The sequence below is a fragment of the Canis aureus genome, chromosome X, assembly GCF_053574225.1.
Source record: "Canis aureus isolate CA01 chromosome X, VMU_Caureus_v.1.0, whole genome shotgun sequence".
NCBI lineage: Eukaryota > Metazoa > Chordata > Mammalia > Carnivora > Canidae > Canis > Canis aureus.
This window is the reverse complement of record NC_135649.1, coordinates 116,769,902-116,789,769: the sequence shown is the minus strand read 5'-3', so window position 1 is coordinate 116,789,769 and position 19,868 is coordinate 116,769,902. Positions and strand designations below refer to the sequence as shown.

The 19,868-nt window shown below is 50.6% G+C and overlaps 1 protein-coding gene across 4 annotated transcripts in view; it reads right to left on the bottom strand.

The window, feature by feature from the left end:
- Positions 1-6,892: 6,892 nt before the first annotated feature.
- The window catches only part of ARHGAP6 (Rho GTPase activating protein 6), a 481,194-nt gene continuing 468,218 nt past the window's right edge, over positions 6,893-19,868 (bottom strand). For all 4 annotated transcript variants that reach the window (XM_077889547.1, XM_077889549.1, XM_077889548.1 and 1 more), the window contains exons 11-13: positions 13,414-13,682; positions 9,994-10,074; positions 6,893-8,905 (exon numbers count right to left, since the gene is read on the bottom strand). In XM_077889547.1, the coding sequence (XP_077745673.1) occupies positions 8,211-8,905; positions 9,994-10,074; positions 13,414-13,682 (1,045 nt within the window). In that variant the 3' untranslated portion in view covers positions 6,893-8,210. The remainder of the gene's footprint in view (positions 8,906-9,993; positions 10,075-13,413; positions 13,683-19,868) is intronic.

The following is a 19,868-nucleotide window of genomic DNA, read 5'->3' as shown; positions in this document are numbered from 1 at the left end:
TGTGTGGTGACAAAGAACGCATGTCCTCCAAAAGACAGACGCCCCCATGTTCCCTGAAGCGTTATTTATAGTAGCCAAGACACAGAAACAACCGAAGTGTCCACCAACGAATGAATGAATGAAGAAAATATGGTGTAGATATACAATGGACTATCACCCATAAAAACGAAGGATATCCTGCCATTTGTGACAACATGGTTGAAATAAGGAGAAAGACAAACAGCAGATGATCTCACATGTAGAATCTAAAAAAACGATGGAAAAAAAAAAAACACTGAGCTCGTAGGTACAAAGAATAGATTAGCGGTTGCCAAACATCACAGGGGCGTGGGTGGTGTTGGTGAAATTTGTGAAGGGGGATCAAGAGGTGCAAATTTTATAAAATATCACAAGAATGTAAGTCTTACGCAATTCTACATAGCACATTTAGAAGTTGCTAAGAGAGTGGATCTTAAAAATTACAAAAAGAAAAATTCTATAACTGCGTGGTGATGGATGTTAACTAGACTTACCGTGGCGATCATTTCTCCAAACATACAAATTTCAAATCATTACATTATACACCGGAAACTAATGCCATTGGTCGGTTATACCTCAATTTAAAAACACGCGAGTCGTGGAAGCAGACAGCTGGCTTAGAGTCGCAGCTCGGACCGTCACACGCCCTGTGATCCTGGTATCTCTAGGTCTCAGCTCTCTCAGCCGCACAAAGAATGAACTGCTTCAGTCTGCTCAGGCTGCTATCACAAGATGCCGCGGACTGGCGACTTACGAACAACACAACGTACGAGGTCCAAGGTCCAGGCGCTGCAGCTCAGTGCCCGGTGCGGAGGCGCGGCTTCTGGGTGCCTCACAGGAAGGGGCCAGAGAGCACGCTGGAGCCTCCTTCACACAGACCCCCTCTCATCACGAGGCTCCACCCTCATGACCTAAGCACCTCCCAAAGGCCCCACCTCCTCATACCACCATCCTAGGGATGGGGGGGGCACACAGTCACGGTAGCGCCCACCTGTGAGAGTTGTGCAGCCCTGGGGTGGGGGGCTTGCTCCACGAGTGTCAGCCATCAGCTCATCATCATCAACAAGGAAAGGATGGTTCAAGGGGGAGGCTGGGCATAAAAGAAGCCCTAAGACATACTACACGCGGGGTGCCCTCCACCCACATCTCCCACCAACTGCTTTGGTGACTCAGTAAAGAAATCAGTGCGCCCTGGGGGCACAGCAGGGGCCCTTCCTGTTTGGGGTTCATGGAAGGATTAGCAGGCACTGGTGTGCTTGCTCGCAGCAGGCTCCTATTATTTAAGATCAAGGAACAAGGCACGTAGCAGTCTTTGACCTTTTGAAAACTAGAAACGTGGCAGGGTAGACGTTTGGTTTATTTAAAACGCAAGTCCCACCAGAGAAAAATGAAGGTTATGATTAGGCTCCCGTGCTCCCAAATCTAAGCTGTGGCTCCCTGTGTCCTTGGGTAAGGGACAGGGCTAGGCGGGGAAAGATAAGGGGAAGGCCCCAGAACCCGGCTCCCGGAAATCCCAGGGACACCCAGATGCAACAAAACCAGAGAGAAGGTAGTAGATCGGGCCTCCTGGCCCCAAGTGTTAGGGAGTGTCTTCCTCTGACGTCTACCAAGTAATCAGAGACTCACCAGACCCAAAAAGCCCTATGTCATTCACTCAAGACGGCACAAGAAATCTCAAGGCCATCAACTCCCCAGTCAGGTTCTCTATAAAAGGCCAGCCAAGGGGACACCTGGGGGGCTCAGGGCGGGATCCTGGATTCCCAGGATCAACTCTCGCATGGTGGCCCGCGGGGAGCCTCTTCTCCCTCTCCCTGTGTCTCTGCCTCTGTCTGTGTCTCTCATGAATAAATAAATAAGGGGATCCCTGGGTGGCTCAGGGGTTTAGCGCCGCCTTCAGCCCAGGGTGCGATCCTGGAGACCCGGGATCGAGTCCCACGTCGGGCTCCCAGCATGGAGCCTGCCTCTGTCTCTGCCCTTCTCAATCTCTCTCTATATATATATCATAAATATTTTTTTAAAAAAGAATAAAGAACATCTTTTTAAAAAAAGAAAAAAAACAGGAAGGGGACTGGTAGATGGATGAGGTGGGCCTAGGAAGGATGACGTGGCGCCGCTGCCACACGCAGAGAGCGGGCCGTGGATCCATGTTGGGCGAGGACAAACCTGGTGGGAGGGGAGGGGGCAGGGTGGCTCACTGCCCTCGTGTCCCCCTCCAGCCTGGCTCTCCCAAGCAGAGTCACTGGACGTAAGGAGGCTCCGACGCTGCCCCAACCTGTTTGTCTCTTGCGGGAAGGAGCAGGTCTCTAACTCCTTCTCTAACTCCTGCCGTGGAGACCCGCTGGAACCCCGCGTTGGCAGAAGGCCTTCGTCCCGAGGATGGCATTTGCCATCCAACCGGTGCCGATGCAAACCTCAGAGGTCCCGCACCTGAGAGCGGCAGCTCCTTGGCAACGAAGCCACCGCAAGTCTCTTCTCCAGAGGAGTTTGATGGTCCTGAGGGAGATGGGAAAATCACTCCTACCTGGACGATCTTCACAAGCCTTCTTTTCTCCCACCCTTTCTCCCCAAAACCCGTTTTTCTCATGGAAGCCGTTTCTCCCAGCTTCTCTCTACGAGGTTAGATATGTAACCCTCTGACTCTAGCCCCTTAGGGAGCCCGCTACTCTCTTGCTGGCTCCCATCATGCACAGGAGATGAAGCCTGTTGTCCTCCTAAGGGGTCTCTTGCTAGTTTAGTTCACAGGCCCCGGTAAGGACACCTAAAAGGGTAGGAGGAAAGGTGTTTCGTCCTCTACAGCCTCTGAGCAAATGTGGGCAACTTACTTGTATGCGAACAAATGACGGCTTCCTCCCAGCACCACCAGCGCGCATCGGAGGGCGTGTCCCCCTTTCCACTCAGCTGTCATCCCAGACGCAGGAGCCCCTCCCCTGCGGAGGGTCCGGCTGAGCCCCTGTCCTTCATGAAAGAGGCCAGGGCTCCGAGGGCCACAGAGCTTTGTTCACGCCACTCTGAATTATCCACATGGCAGGTTGGCACAACTGGATGGCCCCCCACCAAATCCCCCAATGCTGCTCCTGCCACCCTGTAGTTGTGTGACCTGGGTCAACACATCTGACGCCGCTCTGAGCCACCTGCGCCCCCTGGCAAGAGAGGATAGTCATGGTTCCTGCCTGTTGCTGGCGGGGGTTGAATGGGTTGCCGAGGAACACACTTGCCCTCGAGCCGATGGAGTCGCTGACCGTTAGTTAACAGCACGTGCGTTCCGCGGCACTGGGTCCCAGTTTGCGTCTTCCCAGGTGATCTCACGCGGGAGCCAATTCGCTGCGACCCGTGGAGTATGAATTCAGCGCTGCTCTCGGCTGTTTCCCCCTTAGCCCCGGGGACAATCCTGAGGACTGGGCCTTGTTCGGCCCTGAGCAAGCGGAGAGTCAGGGAAGTGATGGGGCTGGCCCAAGGTCCCCCAGCTCATGGGTGACAAAGCCAGGACTCGGCCCCTGGCCTCTCCGACCCCGAAGCCCGCCCTTTGGGAGGTCATCGTTCTTTCCATCATTAAGCGAGCACCCACCACGGAGCATGCGAATGTACATTTACTGGCCACGTTTCCTACTAAATCTTTTTTCTTAAGAATGGAAAGGCAAGGGCCGGCCGTCTGGGGGCTCAGCAGTTGAGCGTCTGCCTTCTGCTCAGGGCGTGACCCTGGGGTCCCAGGATCGAGTCTCACGTTGGGCTCCCTGCATGAAGCCCGCTTCTCCCTCTGCCTGTGTCTCTGCCTCTCTCTGTGTCTCTCATGAATAAATAAATAAAATCTAAAAAAAAAAAAGAATGGAAAGGCAACATATCTGAGCCCTCCCCCCGCCCTCTCCGTCCCAGATTTTACAGAGCTGGGCTCCGCGTCTATGCAGGGCGTGGCTGGTTAGGAGACAGGGTGTCTGTGCTTGCCAGCAGCTTCTCCCCAGGCTGCCGCCCCAGTTCTTCCGAAGCCGTTTTGTTTGGAAGACAGGCCTGTATCTCTGCACCTGCAGGGCGGTCGGCGGTCTCGGGCGTTTTCTCCGGGTGAACCGCTCGAGCCTGTGCACACGCGTGCGCTCGGCCAGCGTCTAGCAAAGGCCAAACGCGCACACAGGCCCTGCGGCGGAGGATGGGGCGGGGGGGGGGGGGCGCCTCCAGATAAGCCACGTGCACAGCGACACCTGCAAAGTGCGCCAAGTGCCCGAAGGCCTCCTGACTCGGCGTCCGTGGGAGGGGAAGCCTCAAGCTGCCGTTAGCCGTTAGCCGGGGAGGCTTCGGGGGAATAGGGAAAGCGGAGGGGAGCACCCGAGCGCCCGGAACAGAGCGGCGAGCGGGTGTCCCCGGGGCGGGCAGGGCCGGTGGGCGCAGGGGAGCTTGGGCTGGGTCGTGTGGCGCTCCGGTGTTCTCGGGAGGAGCGTGGACGTGGGCGGGAGGCCCTCCGTGGTTCTTAAGCAGGGGAGCACCTGAGACAGGTGTGGATCACAGACCACGGGGGTGGGGCGGGGAGGAGGGAGCCGAAGGGAACCCACGGCCCCGTGCGGCCGCAGCCACGGGAGACCCAGGCGAGAGGCAGCCTGCGGGGAGTCGAGGCGCGCAGGTGGCCCCGCGGGGCTGGCGAGCTCCGTGCCATATTCAGGGGCCATGTCACGCCACGGGGGACCGGGTGTGATGTCAAAGCTGCAGATGCGGATGGTCAGACTTAGCAGATTGTCAGACAATTAATGACTTTTGGGTCCTTCTCACTGTAGGTATGTCCCGGTCGTATCTGGGGCCAGAAGTCTTTTTTTTTTTTTTTTTTTTTTTAATGCAAGTACATCTCAGATATGGCCCAGGACATACTTCCACTCACACACAAGCACCCATTTATGTGACAGCTGCCCTGAGGGTCCTCCAGCTTATCTGGCGGCCCTACCCAAGAGCTGCCAAGGTAGCGCCCCCCCCCAGCACCCTCTCCCCGCCAGCTCAGCGCTGGCCTGGGCCCCGGGACGTGGGACTTTACCGTTGAACCTGGCACGTCCTGGGCAACTGGGGACCGGCTGGTCACTCTGGGCCGAACCCATGTTGCCTGAGGGCAGTTTTGAGGATCTCCTGACCCTTCTGCAACCTCCGGGGCCGGAGCTGCATGTGCCTGGGTGCACGCGGGCCTCACTGGGCAGGGACGTACCCCCTGCCGTCTCCCATCTCCCCAGTCACCGTCTGTTGCCTCAACTGGTGGAACATTCTCAAGCGTTACTGGAATTTTCATTTGCTTTGCAGTTTTCTCTTGAACATTTGCTGCTGATTTAGTCCTGTTTTAAAATCCTGTCTGGCCGAGCTGGGGTCCTGCCTTAACCTCCGTGGGCCTCTCTTCCAGCCACTTCCTTTCCTCCCTGTTCCTCAGAGTGTTCCCCCCACCCCCATCTGCTTATCAGCGACTGTGCCACAGGCCTGGACGTTGTTCCGGCGTCTCCTTACCTTTCATTCAACGCTGTCCCTCTGCCAAGCACATGTGTGGCAAAGCGTGTGTGAGAAAAGAAGCAAGCTGGGCTTATTTAGAATTTTCTTCATTTGCCCCAACTCCATGGGGACAAGAGATTTTTTTTTTCCTATACAAAACCACAACAAATGTAGATGTTAATAGCCACTTAGATGGATCAAGACAAATTCACGTTTGGCCGTTTCTGCCACCGTCATTCTGGCCCCGCTGCCTGAGACCCACGGTGAGTGAGTGTTCAGAGATGCGGAGACATCGGGGCACCGAGCCTCCTCCTGCTCGTAGGCACGCTCTGCTCGGCGGACCAGGGAGCGAGCGGCCTGCTACGTGGCTTTACCCAACCACGGAGAGTTTGAGTTTTATGTTTTGCTTGTTGGGTACTGTCTCATTTATAAGCATTCTAGATTACTTCAATTTCCACTCAGGTCCTTAGGTCTTACACGTGTGTGTCTTAAAACAGCGTATTTTCAACATAAGGGCATCCAAAAACCTAGCTTTCACTGATGAAGCTAAAGCTACAGCCACTGGGTCAGCCCCACAAAGAGAAAGGGGGAGTGAATGCTGTTCATCACACATGCACACACACACACACACACACGAGTTTAATTATTTAAAGGACACCCTGAGCCCTGTTTTTTTCTAGACCTATCAACAGACAGACCTGTCGTTACCCTTTGTGTCACAGACGCCAACCATCAGGGCCATTTGGTCTGGAGGTTTTAAAAAAAATAGGCCCAGGAGGGCAAGAGCCGGGTGGACGAGGGTCCCACACGTGGCAGTTGAGTCCTGAGTGGGGGGAAAAAACCGGGCAGATGATGTCAGGCTCCAAGTCTGTGTGTTTACACAGGGAGCAGGACTAGGAGGAGAGGGGCTGGCACCGCAAAGCCACTTGCGATCCACAATCAAGCAGTGTTTGTGTAGAGCCTGTGGCCGCGGGCGGGTGTGGGCAGCCGGGGAGAACTGGGGAGAACCGGGGCGAACCGGGGCCTGGTGGGCAAATCCTTCCTGGGCCCCAGCGGAGGCACAGCCTGAAGGCGGCCCCTTCGTGCGCCCAGAAAGAGACCAGGGAGACCGCGTCTGGACCTCCTTATCTTGGCCCTGAAACAAAGAAGCATCTAGGGTCTTCAGGACCCACGTGCCCTACAGGGCCTGTGTGCGTCCTCCAGGACGCTGAGTTTCAACGGAGGGACAGTCAGCCGTCACTGCACCGAACAATCATCATGAAGTTCCGGGCGCACCAGTGCATCCCCACACCCCGCGCGGCCCAGGGCTCTCCGGCTGCGCGTGCTCCGTCTGCCTGCAGCGCACCTGCCCTTGCGGGGAGCGAGGTGCACGTCTGGAACCGAGTGGGGAGCGCCTCAGTCACAAGATTTAATGCCAGGGAACAAAGCCTTTGTTTAACTTTTTATTCATCATGGCACAAGATAGAACTTTAAGAAACACCACTGAAAATGTCACTGTCGACATGAGAATTAAGAGTAGCATGTTTCATTAAAAAAAAAAATCTTTTTCTATAATACACATTCCCTTATGAAGTGGAAAAAAAAAAATCTCGAAACACTGAAGCGAATCGCCACCTGCTGGTCAGAATTGGTTTTGCGGTTGAAAAACTTGAAACTGCTGATAGGCTGGTAGGAGCATTGTACGATACACACACAAAATTACGGAAGAAAACAAGTCTTCAGCTTTTGGCACGATGTAAATACAAAGCTGTAGTTTTTTTCCAAACATGACTTACTTCACAAAGCATCGCATAAAATTTGGGTAATACTGACTACGGGGCCAAAGGAAAAACTTGGTTCTGTAATTTGAATTCTCTGTTTGGATGCTTAAACACTTTATAGTTGGGTTCCAGTTTGTGGTTTTGAAAAATACATAAAAATTATACATTATAAATATATATTATATATGGTCTCTATAAAACTGAATTTGATCTAAGATGGGAACTTCTTAATTATTCTTTCTTTGTTAGGCACGGCCTTTCTCTTGTTTGATTAACTGAATCCTTTCTAAACAGACTCTAAAAATATATTCCATAATGTATCAAATTCAACATTTTCCTTAAAACATATTCAATAAGAAAAAGCGTTCGGTGACTACATGTTTTTCTGTATCTCACTACTATATAAAAATATGGCTTGGCATATTCTGTTTTGTTTGTCTTGTTAGTGTTTCCCCCTAAGCATTGAAGGAAGGGCTGTCTTCACTTAAAAAGCTATGGCAAAAGCACAGAAACCTGCTTGTGCATATTCTAGAACGTTCTATAGAATCTCGTTACTTACTATAAGTGAAGTGATTTAAAAAAAATTGTTCTTTCTGTTTCTGTGAATATAACATATATGATTATCATACATAATCTGTTACAGAATATACAACAGTCAAAACTGAAGTCACATAAATACGACTAAGCTATATAGAAGCGAGAGTTGTATCTTCTACAGAGCCAACGTGAATAGTTAATAGATTGGATATCACCATCCTTTTTTGTTTTTGTTTTGTCCTACGGCTGGCTATGCAATAGAACTGTATTATAAATGGCCAGGGTACGAGTGCTCTATATCTTTAAGTGAACTGGGTTTCTCCTGTGTGATTTTTTTTTTAAGTGTTAAAGAAGAAAGCTAAGTAAGTGTCCAATTGTCCAACACCAACTTTTTTCCCTACTGAGTGAGAGAAGGCTGTTTGGGATGTGGGGGCGCAAGCTTGGGTGGGCTCATACCAGCGTTTCCGGAAGGGCATCGGGGTTGTCGGTCGATAAGAGCTCCCAGATTTGCCACCGCTCCCTCTGCCAATCGAGCCAGTTGGGTTCACCCAAAGTCTTACTGTTCTGGTCGCTGGCGGAACTGGAGTAGGCACTGCTCAGTTTCTGCTCAGCGGCCTGATGCTCTCGCTCAGCTGTTTGGCTTCCCTCTTCCAAAGCTGTTCTGGAACCTTCTTCGGGCCTCTGAGGCCTCCACAACAGTGGCTCTGCAGGCTGGTGGGAAGAGGCCAAAGCTGGCTTCCCTGGACCAGGATAAGGAGGAGGAGGCCTCTTGTCATGCTTCTCACTCTCGAGAGGTCTCTGGTGCGAAGGCTTGGCTCTGCTCTGCAGCCAGGCCACATCCAGCTCACTCTCGGTGAGGTCTTCGGCGCTGCTCAGAGTCAAGTACTGCTCTGCCTTGGGTGCGGCCTGCTCCGACCTTCTGCCGCCCCGGATGTGGGGCGTGCTGCACACGCGGGACCCCGGAGGGCAGGCCCCGCACCCCCCCACGGTGGCCGTGGTCTGAGTCCTCCGGATGGCCTGCGTGCCACTTTCCAGTTCTGGGGGGCTCCCCTGCCACCGGGGCCAGTTCGGGGACAGGTTCCCTTGAGAGAGGGAGCACGGCCCCGGGCGTAGGGAGCTGCTTTCAAAAATGTCTCCATAGGAACCTGGAAGCCAGAGAGAAGGGCGGGAGATGGAGTTAGTTCGGAGAGTCCCTGTTGGGCCGTGTCCTGTTATTCCCTTCCACCGCCAGCTTCCAGAATGGAAAAGGCACAGGACACTCTTCAAGCCACTGCCCAAGGTAGACTATCCCCTAGTAAAAGAAATGACAACGCTCTGGCTACTGGCACGATTCGTGGAGCAGCTCCGCGTACAGATGTCTAGGCTGACAGGTTGGCTGTCAACCTAGATTTTTTTTTTAAGATTGCATTTATTTACTCATGAGCGACACAGAGAGAGAGGCAGAGACACAGGCAGAGGGAGAGGCAGGCTCCCTGAGGGGGGAGCCCGATGTGGGACTCGATCCCAGGACCCCGGGATCACTGCCTGAGCCAAAGGCAAACACTTCACTGACTGGGTCACCCAGGTGCCCCCCATTTTGTTTTCAAATTAGCAAAAATGCAAACCCAATGATCCGCAATACCGACGGGACCATAGCACCATGCACGGCCCAATGAGACACCCCGGCCGTCTGCAGCGCGCAGAGCACAAGCCAGCCCACCGAGGTGACCTGTACCCCTGGATGCTTGATACGGTGCATAACTTTGGCCCCCTGCCCTATTCTGGATTTGTGACTTGCTTTCCAAAACGTTGTGAATCTATTAATCACTGAAGATACACAACAAAAAACATGTGCAAGAGGTTCCTGACAGTGTAACTTATTATAAAAACAATGACCAAAAACAAAAATGGGTTGTAAGCTATGAATCTGCACTCTGGAGTACTACGTGGCCCTTAGCAATAATAATGGCAAGTAACTGAGAAATGCAAGTTACACAGAGAATATAAAGTTGCACGGACAGAATGACGGTAGCTACGTTTAAAAACTCTTGCAAAGGAAGTGAAGTGAAAGATAGCCAAAGGTTGACGTATTTTGGCAGAAGGACTAAGTATAGTTTTATCTGTTTCCCCCCCTAGTTTCAGCATTTTCTAGGTAATATTTGACAAGTACGTAAGATGACAGTAAGGCAAAAATTAAAGAAAATTAATTTAAAAAGCAAATGCAATAAATGGTCTTTAAAAGATAATACATCACCTGTCATTCCTGGGTCTTTGGAACCACTTTTTAATGTTGAATGCCAAGTTCCCCAGATATTGAAAGGCTCCTCCGACATACCTAGGAAAAAGTATACGGAGGGAGGTATGTCACTCACAATGAAAAGTAAAGAGCAAAAATCAGTAAACAAATATTTTTGTAACACAGTACCACATTCAAGATTGTGGTGGATACAAGACAGGATATGATGCATACGTGCCTTCCGGTGGGGGGGGAGCTTATTACATTTGGGATTTACAGAAAGGCTCTCTCTATAATGGTGTGGTACCCAGAATAAGGGCCCCCAAAGATGTCTGTGGCAGGATCCTCAGAACCCGTAAAAGATGTTCTATGCCAAACGGACTTTAGAGATGTGGTTAAATTATGGGTTTTAAGGGGCCTCTGGGTGGCTCAGTGGTTGAGCGTCTGCCTTCGGCTCAGGGGATGATCTCGGGGTCCCGGGATCGAGTCCCACATCGGGCTCCCTGTGGGGAGCCTGCTTCTCCCTCTGCCTGTGTCTCTGCCTCTCTCTCTGTCTCTCATGAGAAAATAAATAAAATCTTAAAAAAAATTATGGGTCTCAAGATGAGAAGATGATCCTGGATTATCTGGGTGGGAAGTCACAAGGGTCCTGATAAGGGGGAGGTGGAAGAGAAGATGTTACGCTGCTGGCTTTATAGATGGAGGAAGGGCCATGAGCCAAAGAACACAGGTGGCCTCTAGAAGCTGGAAAAAGCAAGGAAACAGATTGTTCCTTAGAGCCTCCCAAAAGGTCGCAGCCCTGTGGACCTGTTTTGGATTTCTGAAGTCCAGAGCCCTAAGGTAATAAAGGCGTGTGTTTGAAACCACTAAACGTGTCATGTGTCAGAGCAGTGACGGGGGACGAACAGTGGTGACGGGAGACAGCAGCTCCGATCGTGCTAAGAGGCCGAGGGACCTCAAGTAGTTAGAGTCCCTGTGTCTAGCCCACCCCCAGGAACCCCCCGCTGCTGGCATCCACACACGCATCCCTGCCTGTCTTCGCCCACATGTTTACGGAGCAAGGGCATCCTCTCTGCCTCCCGGAGGCCTCACGACGAGCCCGTGAGGCGATCGCACTGAGTGTCGCTTGACGCGCCCGTCTACCGGCTGCTTCCCCGGGGCCAGTCTGGAGGGGGCAGGTGAGAACCGCTCTGCAGGTTGTGGTTACTGGCGAGCGCTTACTACCTGCCAAGTTCTGTGTTGAGGACTTTGCCTGGATTAGCTGATTAAGAATTTTTTTAAATATTTCATTTATTCATGAGAGACACACACAGAGAGAGAGGCAGACACAGGCAGAGGGAGAAGCAGGCTCCATGTGGGGAGCCCAAGGTGAGACTCGAACCCAGGACCCCAGGGTCATGTCCTAAGCCGAAGGCAGAGGCTCAACCGCTGAGCCGCCCAGGCACCCCAAACTCTAAGAATTAATACAGCTGTCTCCTTCGTTTTTATCCAAGGAAGAAACAGGACTCCAGAAACCTCAATCTTTCACATTAGGTCCTGCAGATTGAAAGTGGCAGCACGGTTACTGACTCCAAATCTAGTGCTCTGGTCAGGTTATCCTAAAACGGCCTGTCTCTAGTTCCCTCCGAGTGAGGTTATTTCCAGGGAGAAGGTTCTGGTTAGATAGGATTGCTCAGCCCCAGCACCAGTGACATTTGGGGCCGGATCCTTGTCTGTGTGGGGCCGTCCTGTGTTCTGCGGGATGCTGAGCAGCAGGCCTGGGCTTTACCGTCTACATACCAGGAGCACCTCCTCTTGGGTTGTGACAGCCCCACAGGCCTCCAGACATTGTCATATGTCTCCTGGGATACAAAATTGAGGACCACAGTGTTCAATTCAAGTTGGCCAAGATAATCAGACAGAGCGAACATGTGCTTTCGTCTACCTGCTAATAAATTAGAGCTAATGTGTTTCTTAGCCTACCTGCTAAGAAACTGCGAAGCCAACACACTGTCCTGGGGAGAAAGAATCAAGCTTTCTGAGTGGTAGGTGGTCTAATAATCTCTCTTTGAATTTGTATTTAGAAACCCAAACATGCCATGTGACACCAAAATTCTCTTCAGAGTGTCTTTTTGTTGTTGTTGTCATTGCAGAGAATATTAGATACAGGAAATTTGTCACTAATTTAAAAGAGCAAAAATTAGAGGAGATGGGGTGACTGGGTGACGGGCACTGAAGATGAGCACTGGGTGTTATACAATATGTTGGCAAATCGAACTTCAATTTAAAAGATGGAAAAAAATCAGAAAGCATTTATATACATCAGAAAGGGAATAGTTAGAAATCTATGATGCACCGATTTAACGGGAACATGTAGTGGCCATGAAGAATGTCAGCAAAATGGCAAATGCTAATGATACGATTTTACATAAAATAAGCTTAATTCGAAAGTAGCTATGCTTTGAAAACAAATATATAAACTTAGGGATGCATCCGGACGAGGACCAGGAAAAATCAGTTTCACATTTTATTTTATTTTTTTTTTAAAGTTTCACATTTTAAAAATAGATTTTATGCTCGAAGGGAACATGGGTTACTATTTTCCTTACAAGTTTTTAGAATTAGTTTTTTGACATGAATCCTTGTAAAATAAAAATAAACATGCTATGATTTTAAAACACCAACAAAACAAAACAAACTCCAGCAAAAAACACAGCCCTTTCGGGGTGTCTCTTTGGATTAAGTTATACATGCAGGATAAAAGAGCAAGACTTTGTGCTGTGTCTTCCACTTATTACTCAGAGCATCCTGCCTGGTCCTGGCACTAAGGAATTGCTCTGTGGAGGGAAAGTGCAGAACCAAACATTCGGTGCTCAAATAAATTTGGGGATAAGTGCAAATCACACTCTCCCTTCCATTTTGCAAATTAATGGTGCCCATTAGCACTTTAAAAAGTTGGAGAAATTGTGCAATCGAGAAACCATTAGCTTGGCTAGCCCAGGGTTCTCCTAATGTATCTGACCACGGAACGCTTATTTTGCTAAAAAATCTTCATGGCCCATGGAGGCCTCTTTGGAACACTGGAACGCAATGTCCCCTTAGACAGTGGGTTCAGCTTGTTCTCTTAATAAAAGTGACAGCAATAACTGGGTGACATGTTAGTCTAGCAAATGTGCATCCAAACTCGCTGGCCAGGACACAGCAAGTTGCTCAGACGCTTGGGGAAGGAGGCTCTCGGGGCGTGAGACTGCTTCCCAGATGCCTGGGACGGCGGGGACCCTCCAAGACCATGACTGAGCTCACCCCACACCTTCCTCTTCCTGGGACAGGACTCAGGAGGTGTCACAGAGTTACAGAAATGTGACACGAGGAAGAGATGATGAGAGGGTCCCCGGGCCCGCACCATGCCACCTGCAATGGGAGTTAGTGATCGGGCCAGCGCCTGCGGGCGCCACTCACCTTTGCCAAGCCTTGGTCCAGGAGAACTCTCCCTTGATTTCGACGATGGCAAGTGGCTCACCAGTACATACTGCTCCGGCCCTTTGTAAAGCTTCTCTGAGCCCCCCGGGGCCACATCCTCTTGCATAGCCAGCAAGGAGCGCTCAGACAGCACTGGGGAGTTGTTGTCATAGGGGGAGAGGTCTCCGCTGGAGGCCTTGTTGGAGTCGGTGGATGAGTGCCTTCCTCCCACAGAAAAGGAAACTTCCGATCGCAACATGTCAGGGCTTCTAATGCAAGGAGACAATTGCAAGGGCGTGAGTATGTTCACACTTGGTGACCAGATGCAAACCACACGACCGCCACACAAATGACAGGAGGAGAATGCATGGGCACGGGGGCTGCAACGGAAAGACCCTCGGGGTTGCTGTTCGCAGGCTGGTACAGCCAAGACGTGGAAGCGCTTCCACGGCAAGGCCAGCAGAGGGCAGTGAAAGGCAACAGTTGTGACAGGAACCTTCCAGGCGGAGGGCGGGGGAGGATGGGCCAGACCCGGATCCCTGCGATCCCCACGGGGCAGCCCTGAAATGCCTGCTGCGCCAATCCCGCTGCATCGGAAAACTAAAGCCTGACGCCCACTACGTGTTAAGCGAGGCACAACTCGTGGGTCATTCGCTTGCGTCCCTCCGTGTCCTGAATTTAAAGTCATTCACCTGAAACTCTGATCGCGACTTTATACGAGGTTGGTGATGGCTTTGTGAGCGTTTCCTCCCCCACCCACATCCTTAGTATGAAAAAATCAAATACTTCATGAGAGTAAATCCATCTTTCCCGTGATGATGACGACGGCGATGAGGATGAGGATGAGGACGATGATGCTTCTGGTGGGAATAACAGTTTGGCGTGCAGAGGCCCACAAGAAAAATCTATGACCATCACTAGAGTCCACTGTACTCTAATATTCCGGAAATGACTCTACAAGGCACTAGAGCTTTCACAAATTGATCCAGAACAGGCTAATTAGCATATCCACTACGTTTTACATGTGCACGAGTTGTCACAGCAACAGAACAGTGAAAATGTGAGAGGGACAGGAACATGAGGACGTCAGGAACATGAAAAGACTGTTGGAAGTCTTACCTGGGAACATCTGTATTTTCTACCTTCCTCAAAACAGTGGCCCTGACATCTTAAAGGGAAATGATCACAGATTAAAAGTTCCAGAACCCATTTTTGTCTCCCCCCCCCGCCCCCCCCAACGCAGCTTCACTTCTCTTTCCTAGTCTCTGCTTTCTTCTGGTCTAATTCTATGACACAAGTCCTTGGGGATCCTAAAGCAGGGAAGCACGTGCCAGAGCCATCTGTTCCTGACTAGGTGGCTGTGTGCATGCGGCACCGGGGGTGGGCACTCATGGGGACCCAGCCTAGGCCCGGGTCTCCGGGGGGTCTCCTGGGGCTGAGTGTCCCCGAGGAAAGCATTCCAACCTCTGCCATACGGCTCGCTTGTCCCTGACGCAGTCAGGGGCTCCAGCACTTCTTGCTGAGGAAATTTCTAAGCCACATGGAGTAAATAAGTCCTTTCCTTGTCTCCTCTTTAACCCGATGGCAATCTTATGGGAAAGAGGCAGACAACAGCCATGAGGGTGACTTTCCAGAAACATTAGGCTTCCAGTGAAGGAAGGAAAAATAAAAGGACTTTTCTGCTGGAAAGTTTGCTTTGGGTAGGAGGGGGGGATGCTATTTGACCTCCATATGTAATTAAAGGGGGAGGTAAATTCTCCCCAATTCTAGTGGGGGGAAACAGAAAGCAGAACACATGGACACTTGTCTGTCATTGTGAATTTGACTCTGGTTGAGGAAACTTTGCTATGAAAACAAGAAACACCGAGGCACCCGGCGGCGGCGGCAGGGGCGGGGGTGACTCAGCCGTGGAGCATCTGCCTTGGGCTCAGGCCGTGACCCTGGGGTCCTGGGATCGAATCCTGCCTCGGGCTCCCTGCATGGAGCCTGCTTCTCCCTCTGCCTGGGTCTCTCTCTCTCTGGGTCTCCCATGAATAAATAAATAACATTTTCTTTTATAAAAAAAAAAAAAGAAAGAAAGACAATAAGAACTGAATGTGTCAAACAGGGAGCTCGGCTTGGACTCAGGGTTCCGACCAGGCCTAGGAGTTACACGCCTGGGCCAGCGCCCATTGTTCCGTTTAGTTGACCGGTTTCCCGGGTCATTAAAGCAAATGTGCGGTGTCCCCGGGACAGGCACCTGGGCCAACAAGAAGAGCTCCCGGGTGACTGCTTTGTTGCCCCCCCCTCCCGGGAACTGTTGCACAGCTGGTGGCATTCCCACTCCCGAGACCCCAATTACTCCGCCCGCGTCTCGCTCCCGTGTCCTAAAGAACACGCACGGGGGGGGGGGGGGGCGCGGGCTCGGCCAACATGCGGTGCACGGACAGGAGCGGCGGGCGCCCGGCTCGGCGTGGGAGGTCCCCGCGCCCTGAGCCGCGGCCGCGTCGGTGACCCGCCTCTGGCCTGGGGCCCGCGGGGCTGCAAGGGCTTCGGGCGACGCCTCGCTGGCTTAGCCCCCAGGCGCGGGGACTGGGCGCCGAGGCCGCCCGCCGTCCCTGGGCCGGGGCTGGGGGCAAGAGGACGAGGTGGGGGACTCGGCCCCGGGGTGCTTGCTGGAAATGCAAATTGTCCAGCTCCATCGGGACGCTGACCGCCCTGGCTGGCCCCGCGGGGCCCGGGGGAAACGTACTGAGAACTTCCAGGTGCTGACCGCAGACCAAGAAGCGGAGCGCGGGCCGCCTGCGGGCGGAGGTCCCGGGCGGCTGCTCAGGTCACCGACTGCGCAGCTGGCTGTGCTGTCCCAAGGGCCTCTGGGACGGGACCCGGTGAAGGGTGCTCCAGGGAACCGTGAGTCTGAGAACCCCCACGCCCGACCTAGACCTAGCGGAGAGGCTGAGGGCAGTGGTCCTGACCTTGAGGCGCCTGGGGCCCCAGCTGCATGGAGGCCGGCAGGCCCCGCCAGCTGCAGCCGGTCGGATCCGGGCAACTGAATGCGCTTTGCCTGGGGCTGCAAAGCTGTCAAGGGGACAGGGAGCAGGCATGGAGCTGAGCCACTGCCAACACCTCCTCCGGTGCCTGATCACGGTCTAGAGGTGAGTGGAAGATACGAGGACCTAAGGTGTCTTTCTAGCAGCTGGGGCAGTAGGGCTGGAGACCCTTCTCGAATTGATTTGATAAACAGTATTCAGTATTATTTAAATGAATTAATAGTAAAATGCTACGTGTTAGAGGGGGACCCCGTGCCCTCTCCAGTGCCCAAGCTATTTCCTATCTACCACCTCACTTGCTCGGCTGAGGTCAGCGGGGTGGTGGCCGTGCTCACCTAAGAACCCACGGCGGAGAACTGCCTTTCCACGAGAGAGCCCACCAGGCAGCAGATGAAACCAAACTATTTTATTCACTTCTTGGGACTCTCACTGACAACATAGGCAGTTGAGAGATTTTTTTTTTTAAAGAGTGCTGTTCCATTGATTGCTTTATCATTAAAATCTACTGAAAGCCAAACCAGAACCCTCCTCTGGGTATCTCTGACAGACAAGCGGCCACCACTGCCCTCACTAACATTCGCCCCAAAGATGGTTCAACTGTCTGAAGGTAATTTTTAGTTCAGCGCTGCAAGTCCAGATGACAAAACATTTCTATTTATTTACATAAAAGATTTAACCAGTGATCCACTAGATGAGAAATAGTTTGAAAGCATGTAGCGGGCTCTCTATGTCTTGGAATTTGGTGGATTGAGGGTGGGAACGTTGAATGCATAGGTTGCGAGTTGACATGGGTTTGCCTCCACAGACGGATGGTTTTCTCCACGAGACCTGAAAACCCCAGGACCATCCACGGCATGCGTGGCCACTCTCAGCTAACCAAAGAAGCATGAGATGGACATGGAGAGCGAATCACTTTCTCACCCTTGGCTGGTCCCTCCAGGTCAGGGTGTAAACACGCCGCTGGCAGGGTACCGTGGGCAGGCCTGCACTGCAGCTGGAAGAACAGAACTTGTTCTGTGGATAAATGGAAAACTCGGGTTCAATCACCGGATGTGGCAGCCCAGCCCCTTGCTGAGCTACCACAGTGAGAAACCCCCTTGGAGACTTCAAGCTTGTGTTGGCTTCATCCTTGGCTTAATCGTTCAACTGATAAACCTCAGTCTGCTGGAACTCAAAGCACATAACCATCTCAGACACTATTAATTGGACAGGGAAAGGAATCCACTCTGGATTTATGGAGGATTTTCCATTAATCACGCTCAGTTCTGCAAAGCATCCCTTATGCAGACTCCTAAGGACAAAGGCACCCTGCTCCAAAGAGAAGCTGACACGGAGCCAAACTCCCCACCAGGAGAGGAGGCCAGCACGCTGGACATTAGCACTTACCCGGAACTTACCCAGAACTCCCCTCATTTTTAGCTCTTAGTCATTTCCTCCCAATAGTCGTGGCCCATGAGGGCATTTATGACAGCGGGAGAGAAAACAATGCCACTTTACTCTCTTTCTCTCTCTCTTTTTTTAAACAGTATGCCTGATAAAACATCTTCAAGGTAATATTTTCCAAGTTCAAAAGAAGCTGTGAATCATAGTAAAGGCGTTGGAAGAAAGAGGTGATGTGATCAATTCTCCCTCCAGTTTAAATTGGCTTTTCGTAGAAGGCACATTCAGACTTTTTAGAATTTCTCATTATGGAATTCTCTCTTCCGCATACATTTTTCCTGAAATTGTCTGGCTGAAAAGGCTTTCTTGAACAGAGTGGGTGGGGAAGGGTGGGGGTTAATGTTTCATTAATTTCCTAGTCGCTGGAACAGAATGGCAATTGAGGCCACAGCTACTGCCAATCAATAGGATTCATTGCTATTATACTATACTGACAAAGTCTCATTTCTTATTCTCTGAAAATTTCCTGAGAACTTTTTGACTTTACAAATCTTAGTGAAAGGAAAACCTAAATTACAGTCCATTTTGTAAGGTTTTGTGAAAGAAGACATTTTCAACGACAGTCTTTGAAAGATTAAAGTAGCTCCATGATACTTGATCATTTGAATGTGATGCCTTGGAATTATGAGAAAGCCTAATATTCCTCCATTATGAAAAAGGTGGATTTTTTTTCCACTGGGAGGTGAATCTAGTTCAATAAAACAATTACTTTTCAGTTTTACAATGTTATCCTTTGAGATGACTATGAGTCTTCTTTCATGGTTTTGATTGGCTGGCCACCAGTTTTGCTATTGTGGTGGCCAATTTCAGTAAAATTTTTGTGAAGGCCACTAACAGAATTAAATACAATGAAATTTTAAAATGTACACTCATAGGTTTGGTTCATTCATATTGGCTTTCTCCCCAAGTGCAGTTAAATTTATTTTGATCTTATTTCCAGAATATAGTAAGGAAAATGATCTACTTAACTTTGTATACCATCTAGGTAGACCATGGAGGTATGTTTGGCTCTATGTAATTTTTAATGGTTAAGTTTTTTTGCAGAACACTAAAGCAGTTGAAAAATACCGAAAAATGGAAAAGTTGGCACATTCGCACTCACAACATTATATTAGATTTAAATGCTTTATTTATGCCCAGAGAGAATTATATTATTTCCTTCAGGTCAACTTAATTAAAAACTTATTTAGGACTGTTGCTTGGTTAGGAGAAATTGTCAAACATAGTTGTTCTCTCGGTTGAAAAATAATATGAGCAAAGAGGTATATTTTCAAAGCATTACTGATGGGTTTGCTTCCATCTGGGGCCAGTGTACACATTTTGCCTTTGGCTTCGGGCTCCGGGATGGCACTTTGTGCCTCCCTCTTCTCACCCAAACCCCGGCCCTGCTATGGTGCCTTGGTTCTGTTGCGAGTGCCTGGGTTCAACATGCCTTGTCCAATTTCATTTGCCTTTCAGTCTCATCCCCTATCTCCTTACATCCCTAAATCAAAGGAGGGGGATCTATCTTGAGTGTTTTTGAAGAAAAGAGCATGTAACTCTACTAAATATTCCAGACAAGCAATGAAAAAACTGGAAGTCTTACATTGTTAGTAATATAAATCTCTTCTAATCTCCCTCTGGTATTCTGTTTTGGTTGAAGCCAAAAATGTCAGTAGACAAGCACTAGAAAAAATAACGAATCCTCCTTTCACCGCCCCCAATTCAGTTATCGCACAAGAAGAGAAAAACCCGAATGAAACCAAAACATTAAATTCCCAAATATCACTAAATGTTTGCTCTTTCAAAACAGAAATTATCATAAATATGTTCTTGTTTTTGGTTCTCCACTCTTTTGAAAACTCACTTTCCACTCCCAATATGATCTTGTGCAGTTTCCACGTGGGGTACAGGAATCGAAAGCTTTATCTAGGTATGCAAACTGATGGCACAGAAGTTTCGGAGGAAACCCAAAGGGTCGGAGGAGAATCGCAAGGGCAACCATGC